The 10,540-nt window shown below is 31.1% G+C and overlaps 1 protein-coding gene across 1 annotated transcript in view; it reads left to right on the forward strand.

Moving 5' to 3' along the window:
- The window catches only part of flnba (filamin B a), a 179,594-nt gene extending 169,092 nt beyond the window's left edge, over positions 1–10,502 (forward strand). Inside the window, exons 55-59 of the mRNA XM_073826377.1 lie at positions 778–930; positions 2,699–2,821; positions 8,177–8,443; positions 9,632–9,769; positions 9,988–10,502. Of these exons, the coding sequence (XP_073682478.1) occupies positions 778–930; positions 2,699–2,821; positions 8,177–8,443; positions 9,632–9,769; positions 9,988–10,235 (929 nt within the window). The 3' untranslated portion in view covers positions 10,236–10,502. The remainder of the gene's footprint in view (positions 1–777; positions 931–2,698; positions 2,822–8,176; positions 8,444–9,631; positions 9,770–9,987) is intronic.
- The last annotated feature ends 38 nt before the right edge of the window (positions 10,503–10,540 follow it).

The raw sequence follows: 10,540 nt of genomic DNA on the forward strand, positions 1-10,540 counted from the left end.
TCGAATAAAATATTTTTCATAATTACTATGCAATTAGATTTTTGTATTATATTTATTTACTAATATTTTATTTAATGTTGTTGTTTTTGTTTTTAATTTAATATCAACTATTACTATTTTTTATAATAGTAATATAGCAATTTCTTCTTTTTTTAACTTTCTAGTCCCACCTCAAGATTTTTTTACTTGGTTTATTAACCAACCAACCAAATCTAGTAACTGCATATTAATCTCTTTCCCAAAAGCAAATTATATAAACGTTTCCCACAAAAAAGAGGCTTGATCTGATGTTATAAGCCCCATTTTACAGAATAAGTGCTTCCTCTCACATTTTTTCCTTTATACCAAATACATTCATGTTAAATATAGAAAATGACTTCAATTCAGAGCAGGTGTTTCTTCCTAACTGTCTAACTCGCCTAACCGAGCTGCATAAGCACTAAATAAACCACGTCTGCCAAACGTCTGGTCCTTAATGATGTTTTCTCAAGCTCTCAAATCCACTTAATTGCTAAGAATATAATCCAAACAGGTTGTGCAAAGCTGGAAATGAGAGAGAAAAAATTGGTAATTGGTACCACAGCGGCAAATTATTTCCCACTTACCCAAAGAACCTCAAATATTTATACAATTAGTCCTTAATATATATCGCACATTAGTAAACTTGTCACAGTAGGTCTTGTGTGATCAAGACTGCATTTATTTCTCATGCATTCTAAATGAATGTTGATGGTATGATGCATTTAATCTATATTAATCTCATAACTGTGTTCATAGGTTATGGTGGTTTGGCGTTGTCCATTGAGGGTCCCAGTAAGGTGGACATACAGACAGAAGACATGGAGGATGGCACTTGTGGCGTCTCATATTGTCCTACTGAACCGGGAACCTACATCGTGTCCATCAGATTTGCAGAAGAACATGTTCCTGGTAAGAGATCATGCATGAAACACCATTCAAACCTTACATATCATTTATAATGTGCTCCAAATAAGAGACCTTATGTGACCCTGGACCACAAAACCAGTCATAAGGTTAAATTTGACAAAACTGAGAAATCTGACAAAATTTATACATCATATGAAAGCTCAATAAATACGCTTTCTATTGATGTATGGTTTGTTAGGATAGGATAATATTTGGCTGAGATACATCTATTTGAAAATCTGGAATCTGAGGACGCAAAAAAATCAAAAAGACTGAGAAAATCACCTTTAAAGTTGTCCAAATTAGGTTCTTAACAATGCATATTACAAATCAAAAATTACATTTTGATACGTTTACAGTAGGAATTTTACAAAAAATCTTCATGGAACATGAACTTTACTTAATTTCTTAATGATTTTTGGCATAAAAGAAAAATCAATAATTTTGACCCATACAATGTATTTTTGGCTATTTCTACAAATATACCCCAGCGACTTAAGACTGGTTTTGTGGTCCAGGGTCACATATTTGACCCGTTTATAGATTAATTGGCAAAAGACAGTATTCAAAGTGACATATTAGGGTTATTGCAGTGTTTAATAGAATGATTTTAGTCATTTTCTAGCCATTATTCTTCAAATTTTTAAGAGACAACTTTATTTACTTACTAACTACTTTATTTAAACATTTTTATTTGTTGTTTTATTTATTATTTTGAGTAATTTTACCTTTTGGTCTTTACTTTTATTTGCTTTAACTGCTAACTTTTAACTTTTATTTATTTAATATTTTGCGTAAAGTATGCAGCAATAACTATTTAAAAAAGGGGTCAGGGAGTTTTTTTTTTTTTTTTTTTTAAGAAATACATTTTTATTATTGAACAAGGATGCATTAAACTGATCAAAAGTGATAGTAAAAGCATTTATAATGTTACAAAAGATTTACATTTCAAATACATGTTCTTGTTGAACTTTTTATTCATCTAATAATCCTGAAAAAATAAATGCATCACAAAAAATATTACCTGTTTTTAACGTTGATAATCAGAAATGTTGCTTGATTTTGAAGAATCTATTGTTATATTATTTTATTTCAAAAATGTATTATAATAGTATTTTACTTGATAGTAACTTATTGTGATTGTCTTCATTTAATATTCTTAATTTTTTTTTATAATGATAGTGATTCAATTTATTTAATAGCTATTATGACTATATTTATTGAATACATTATTTTGTTTAGTACTAATGTGCATTTTATTTCAGATTTATTTATTTTTGCACAGTTTTACCATTTTGCGCAATTTATTGTAATTCCGGTTTTATTATTTTTTTTTTTTTAATTAAACAGACATATTACTAAAAGGTTGATGGATGATAGTAAAGGCGTTTATAATATTACAAAAGACTTCCATTTCAAATAAATGCACTTTTGAACTTTCTATTCATCTAAGAGTCCTGAATTAAATTTATTACACTTTCCACAAAAATATTAGCTTTCAACATCAACAATAAACAATGTTTCTTGAGCAGCAGATCAACGTATTAAAATGATTTCTGAAGAACCATGTGACACTGAAGACTGGAGTAATGATGCTGAAAATTCAACTTTGATCACAGAAATGAATTAAATTTTAAATAAGTTATTTTAAACTAAAAAATATTTCAAATTTTTACAGAATTTATGATCAAATTAATGCAGCCTTGCTGAGCCGAAGAGACGTTTAGTATCCTATCGTTGTGTGACTTTTATTGTATCTCTGTGTTCACAGGAAGTCCATTTAGCGTGAAAGTGACTGGCGAAGGTCGTATCCGCGAGAGCATCACTCGCCGTCAGAAAGCGGCTTCCGTCTCTAGTGTTGGAAGTGTTTGTGATCTCAACCTGAAGATCCCAGGTATGAAAATCAATGAAGATGTCAAACACACTTCTGTCCTCATAAAACCCAAGTTTGCAGTTTTAATGTAGATTAGGCGTGAATTATTTGCCATATCATCCACTTTGTCTAACGACTTGGTTTTCAACATACTGTAGTTCAGTTTCTGTCCTGAGCGCCAGCCAAACCAGCACAAAACAAATGAACGTGCGGTTGTTTTGCTGGCTCACGTCATGCGCTAAAGCATCGAGTCTCCATACTTGAGTAAAAACACATGGCTGACGACATATGCAGGCCACGCTGAACGCATTGAAGTGTCTGCTTTGATTTTCAGTCAGAGCGGCGCAGCTGCTGCTGGAGTCACTTCAGCAGTACGCGCTGCGTGATGCTAACACACGGCTCGCACTGACGGAAACCCTGCCTCATTCATGTCAGGAGTGTCACTTGGCAGTCGGGGGCATTTTCTGTCGGAATAAAGTTTGCTTAATCTGCGCTTCCAGTATGAGTTTTGGCGCAGCCTGAAATGTCTTTTTGTGTGAGAGAGGGCAGGTTTGTCCTCGTTTTGGTTGAATAGTAATGCTAACCAGCACAAATAGTGTTTAAAAACATGTTAGTCGTTTTCAAACTCGAGTGACTATATTTTAAAATGGGCCAAACCGATATACAGTTTTCATTGTGTATTCTGATTTTATTTTAACTTGAAGCACAAATATAGTAATTTATTGTAATTAAACAATCCTATTTTATTTTTTTGGCACATAATAATTAATTTTTTTTTTTTAATTAAACAATCCAATGGGTCACTATTTTCGAATATTCGATTAGTTGATTTAATTACCGAATATCGAATAGGTTGTGCGATTATTAAATTAAATTGGTGGCTCCGCCAATAACGCACTTAAAAGCTGTCAAGGACAACAGAAGAGCAAGATTTCTAATTGTAATAAAATTAATGAGATTGAAGTGCAGTGCAAACTCTGCCATGCGAGGCTTGTTTATCATAGTTGAACCACTGCAATGCAAAGGCTGTTCTCTGCGGCCGGAATATCGCATAAACTCTCAATGGAAACGTGAAGATGCGCACAAATTTAAAAAAGCGCATTAAACATATGGGCACAATTAAGTAGGATAAACTTTTTGTCCGATAAGAAAAAATGCGCATAAACTACAATAAGAAAACTTTAACAGAATAAATGCTCATTTGAAGAACATTCGTTTTTTTATTTGGTTCCACCGTGTTTGCTGATTTTCAGTACGCCTATTTTTTTTATAATTCAATTTTGTGGCAGTTATGTTAACAGTTATTTAATTTTTGATTAATTCTATGTTTAACATAGACTAAATTATTTTGTCATACTGTTTTGTTGATGTCCATTCAATGAATTGACGCCAAATTGACGCTAAATCGAAAGTAAAAGTAAAATGCTCACGGGCTATTTAAAGCTATTTAAAAGCAAAGAAAATCGTGGGTAAAATCTAACAAACTATCCTATTCTTCATTTAAGAATTTTATGAATTTATTGTAATAAATGAAGTTATATATTTATTGGTGTGATGTTAGCACAAAATTTTTAAATTAAATACACCAGTTACTATTTGTAGTTTAGGTGGGAGATAGATGATGGATGTGAATTGGCCCTGTTTTTTTTTTTATTATTATTATTATTATTATTATTATTATTATTATTATTATTATTATTATTATTTTAGCATTTGTTAAATTATTTTATTTAATAAATAAAATAGCATTCCATTTAGAATTTTATAAATTAATTTATTATAATAAATTAAGATATATATTTATTGCTGTGATTATTGTTGGAAGAGAGGGGATAGATGTGAATTTGCCCTATTATAATTTATTTTTGTTTTAAATGTACCTTTAAGCATTTGATAAATTTAGTGTAATAAATTATATATATTGTATTTATAGCTGTGATATTGGCACAAGTAAATCTTTTTTTTTTTTTTAAATAAAATAAACCAATAAAGTACTATTTGAATTTGGAATATGATAAATGTAAATTTTATTTTATTTATTTGCATTTTTTTGCATTTTATTTAGAATTTTATAAATTAATTTATTGTTATATTAAATTTTATTTATCTATGCAATATTTGGCACAACATTTTTTTTTTTCAAATAAATAAACCAATAAGGTACTAAAAGTTTCAGAGGAAGATAAATTATATGTAAATTTGCTGTATTTTTTTTCATATCACAAATTATTTTAATAAATTAAACAATCTCATAGATATTATATGAGGATGCGATTTTTTTATTTTATTTTATTTTTTACTTTTTTGTAATTTAAAGCACATTATGTTTTAAGTTCAGAAATTGACAACTTTTGGCTTGCATTTCGCATTCGAGAACATGACCATGTGCGGTTTTAATCGGGTAAATGTAGATATGCTGCATTACAATAACTTTTATTGTAAACAGTATTACGTTTTAAGATATATTTTTACATAAATATTAGAAAATGACAACTGACATAAATTTCACATTCGAGAACTTGACCATGTGCATTTTTACTTGGGTAAGTGTAGATATGCTGTATTACAACAATTATTGTTATTATAAACCGTATTATCCTGCTTTAATTTTATATTTTTACATCAATCTTGGAAAATGACAACTTTGGCTTATATTTTGCATTTGAGCACAAGACCATGTGCGTTTTTACTTGGGTAAATGTAGATATGTATTACAATAACTTTTATTATTATAAACCGTATTATCCTGCTTTAATTTTATATTTTTACATCAATCTTGAAAAATGACAGCTTTGGCTTGTATTTTGCATTCGAGAGCATGACCATATGCATTTTTAGTTAGGTAAATGTAGATATGCTGTATTACAATAACTTTCATTATTATAAACAGTATTATTTTCATGCTTTAATTTTATATTTTTACATCAATCTTAGAAAATGACAGCTTTGGCTTACGTTTAGCATTTGAGAACCCAAGCGTGTGTTTTGTCATGTCAGTCGCGTCACTCTTGGTGTGAACAGACCTTTATTTGGCCAATCAAAATCTTAACCTGGATCATGTAGACTGCTTCCATATGTGATTTTTGAGCTTTATCCTGGTTAATGAGGCCACGCTGTAATGTAGGGTTAGCGGTGATCTAATACAGGCCACACAGACTCATATGAGCTCATTCACGCACTTTGTTGGATGTGAGTGAAGCTTGAGGTCATTGTTGAAGTGTTTTCATGAGATTGAACTACATGGAGAGTGTATATAATGCTTCCTATATATACTCTATTATCTTATCTTTTTTCCCACTTTACTGTTTTTCTTGTCCTTTCTCTTTCCTCACTTGTTTCTGTCTTTGTCTTGTGTTTTCTTGCTGTTTTCTGCATCTGTGACTATCAGTGACCTGGTTTCTTCTGGCTTTGGCTCGTGAGTTGCTCTCACGCGGCGTCTATCGCTCCCACTGCTCTATTCGGCTCGGGGTCAAAGGTCAGAGCAGCTCAGGGTCTCCGTGCCCTCAGAGGTCGACACGCTTCACCGTGGGCCGAGTTTGGGTGACCAGGATTGGTACGGCACCCACGAGTAGGCCCTGCGGAGGGCTGGAGGGTGCGTTTTAAACACGCCGCATGCGGACCACGAGGTTGGCAGAAACCGCTTGCTCTTGATACTCCTGTGTTTGTGTTTGCATGAACCACAGCTGCTTTTTTGGCTTATTACAACTCCAAAGAAATGTATTTATCATTTACTATTCTTATGCCAATGCAAACCCGAATGGCTTTAGTTCAGGGTTAGTTCAGTTAACTAAAGCTAAAAACAAAAAATCATTTTGAAAGCAACTTTAATGTAATGTTAACTAAAATGTAAAATTTTCATTTAGTTTATCTTGAATTACTAAAATAACTCAACTAAAACAAAAGAGGCAAAACTATATAGACTAATAAAAATATCAAAAACAAAACTACTAAAACTTCAACTAAACTTTTTCTTCATTAAAAGGAAATATATTTACATGTCGTCTTTTTTTGGTCTTAAAATGTGTTAAAGTAATTTTAAAAAACAACAAAATTACTCAAAGTTGTAATTAAAATTACTCCGCGTTGTAATTTTTAGTTTATGTAATTTATTTTCTAGTTAAAAAGGGGGGGGGGGGTCTTTATTGCTCATTATAAAAAAGAAAAAATGACAAGTAAAATTAATAAAATTTAGGTGAAAACAAACAAAAAAGTTGAATATAATTTGTAAATTTGAATTTTTATTTCTAGGAAAAATTTTGGAAATTATCATTTGTCGTCATTTTTGCCCATTACACCATGTATTAAATTAAATAAAAGTGATCAATTACAAAAACACAATTACTAAATCTTAGAAATTGAAGTTGTGATTTTAAGTTTAATTAATTTTATTTTATTTCTAGTTAAGAAACATAATATAATACAATATAAATATAATATTTATAATATAAATTACAAAAACAATATATATTAGTTTTTTGTTTCTAGTTAAAAAGGGAGGAAAACATCTTTACATCTTTATTGCTCATTATTAGTTAATAATAAATAATTTTAATAATAAATTACAAAAAGACAACAAAATTAGTTGTCTTTATCTTAGTAATTCAAGTTGTAATTAAAATTACTACACTAATTTTAAGTTTAACATATTTAAGATAATATATAATTTTTTAGTTAAAAGGGTGGAAATTATCTTTACATGTCACCCTTTTTGCCCATTACACCATATTTATAAAAATAATAAATTACAAACACACAATTACTAAACCTTCGTAATTAAAGTTGTAATTCAAATTACCACACATTGTGATTTTATTAATTTACCTTTAATAAAATTAAAGTGAAATCAAAAAATATATATGTATAAACAATGTAATTGTGATTCAGATTTTAAATTGAATAGTTTAATAAAAAAAACTTTGAAAAATCTTACTGTAATCTTTTTTGCTTTTTTAAAAAAAAAACAATTACAAAAACCACAAGAAAATGACTCAACATTTAACTAAAAATAAAGTGAAAACAGAACAAACAAAAAATACTCTAATTTAATTAAAAAAAATAAAATAAAAAGTAATTAAAATCATAGTAGTCTATCAATGATACTAAAAAAAAACACCGAACAGTGATGTTTAGCCAAATGCCCAAGCTGCTTTCAGTCTATTTGTTGCGTAGTAGAAAGTCAGTCTTGCAGGTTCGGATCAACATAAAGGTGAGTAAATAATGACTATCCTTTTAATAACCTAAGCACAGCAAGTTTCATCTCTCCAGTATGTTGCTTGCAGAACCTTGAGAAAGTACAGAGGTCAGACCAGCGGAGAGCCGTTCCTTCATCCTATCTGTCAGCTTTCCCAACAGTCCTTCTGCTCTCTGTTCCCTCAGGAATCGACCTTAAGGACGTCACGGCGCAGGTCACCAGCCCGGCGGGAGCCACAGAAGCGGCTGAGATGGTGGCGGTGGGAAACAACACTTACTGCGTGCGCTTCGTGCCTCACGAGATGGGCGTTCACACGGTGAGCGTGAAGTACCGCGGGCAGCACGTGCCAGGAAGCCCCTTCCAGTTCACCGTCGGCCCACTGGGTGAAGGTGGAGCCCAGAAGGTGCGAGCAGGAGGTTCAGGTCTGGAGAAGGCAGAGATGGGTGTGCCAGGTATGAACGATTTAAATGTTGAAATGGTGTTGTGTTCTTCTTAAAATGTTACATTTGTGACCCTGGTCCACAAAACCAGTGATAAGAGTCAATTTCTTGAAGGGCAATATTTGGCTGAGATGCAGCTATTTGAAAATCTGGAATCTGAGGGTGCCAAAAAATCTAAATATTTATGTTCAATTATTTACTCATCAAAATGGTGATATGTGACCCTGGACCACAAAACCAGTCATAAGGTTAAATTATACAAACTGAGATATATACATCATATGAAAGCTCAATAAATAAGCTTTCTATTGATGTATGGTTTGTTAGGATAGGACAATATTTGGCCGAGATACATCTATTTGAAAATCTGGAATCTGAGGGTGCAAAAAAATCAAAATACTGAGAAAATCATCTTTAAAGTTGTCCAAATTGAGCTCTTAACAATGCATATTACTAATCAAAAATTACATTTTGAAATGTTTGCAGTAGGAATTTTACAAAAAATCTTCATGGAACATAATCTTTACTTAATTTCCTAATGATTTTTGGCATAAAAGAAAAATCAATAATTTTGACCCATACAATGTATTTTTGGCTATTGCTACAAATATACCCCAGCGACTTAAGACTGGTTTTGTGGTCCAGGGTCACATATTATAAAATTGTATAAGAATTTTTATTAACATTGTTATTATGTCTACATTGTTGTACTTCCTGTAGTTGAATTTTACCTTATTTTATTATATGTATCATTTTAGAAATATGGTGTAAATCTTTAAATGTCAACTAGATATAAAGAAGTGTTTTTTTTTTTTTTTTTAGATTTTAAACATTACGAAAAGTTATACAATTGTATTTCATAGTAGTATTTGTTGTACTGGCTGTCATTTAATTTTGGATTTATTTTAACATTTTAATTTAACTTATTTTAATAAAAAGGAGGAAAAGGTTTGGAAATGTAATCAAATGTCAATTTAATATAACTTATTTTAGAAAAAGGGAGGAAAAGGTTTAGAAATGTATTCAAATGTCAATTTGATTTAATTTTAATTAAATTTATTTAATTTAACCAGTTTTAATTTAATTTAACTTGTACTAGAAAAAAGGAGGAGAAGGTTTGGGAATGTATTTCGATTTTTGTTTAAACTGTATATAACTCTTTTAAACATCCATTCATCTCATTCATGTTTTCTTGCACAGCTGAGTTTAACGTCTGGACACGTGAGGCGGGTGCTGGAGGTCTGTCCATCGCCGTTGAAGGTCCCAGTCGTGCAGAAATCTCCTTTGAGGAAAGAAAGGACGGTTCATGCGGCGTCTCCTATGTAGCTCAAGAACCTGGTATAAATACAATTCAATTCAATTCAATTCAAGTTTATTTGTATAGCGCTTTTCACAATACGAATCGTTGCAAAGCGCTGTACAAAAGTTTAGGCTACTACAATATATTTAGTAATTTTAGTATTTAGTGGTATACACACGCAAGAATTGTCTTTCTGTTCTGTGCTTCTTTTGAAAAGTTGTATTTACCCAAGTAACATCTTAAAATGTCTTTGCAGGTGACTATGAAGTGTCTATAAAGTTCAACGACGAGCACATTCCCGAAAGCCCATACCTGGTGCCCGTTTACGCTCCCGTGGACGATGCTCGTCGACTTACTGTTACCAGTCTTCAGGTGAGACATAAGGAAACGCAGACACACAGACGCATGTCCGCAGCTATCAAACAACAGCTATTTAACTATCAAACTAGACTTTTACAATGGAAAGTGATCAAACTCAGTTCAGACTTATATGGAAGAAGATAAAACAGATTAGCAAAAAATAGTTGAAAAAAAACAGCAATAGCTAATTTTCTGTTATTTAAAGAATCCTTTTCTGCTCACCAAGGCTGTATTTATTTAATTAAAAACAGTAAAAATACTGAAATTGTGAAATTATATTCTAATTTTAAAAAGCTGTTTTCTATTTGAATATATGTTAAAGTGTAATTTATTTCTGTGGTCAAACCTGGATTTTCAGCATCATTACTCCAGTCTTTTGTGTCACATGATCCTTCAGAAGTCATTCTAATATGCAGATTTTTCTGTCCAGTGTTCAAAACAGATTAGTT

Source organism: Garra rufa, chromosome 20 (genome assembly GCF_049309525.1).
Source record: "Garra rufa chromosome 20, GarRuf1.0, whole genome shotgun sequence".
In the NCBI taxonomy this organism is placed as follows: domain Eukaryota; kingdom Metazoa; phylum Chordata; class Actinopteri; order Cypriniformes; family Cyprinidae; genus Garra; species Garra rufa.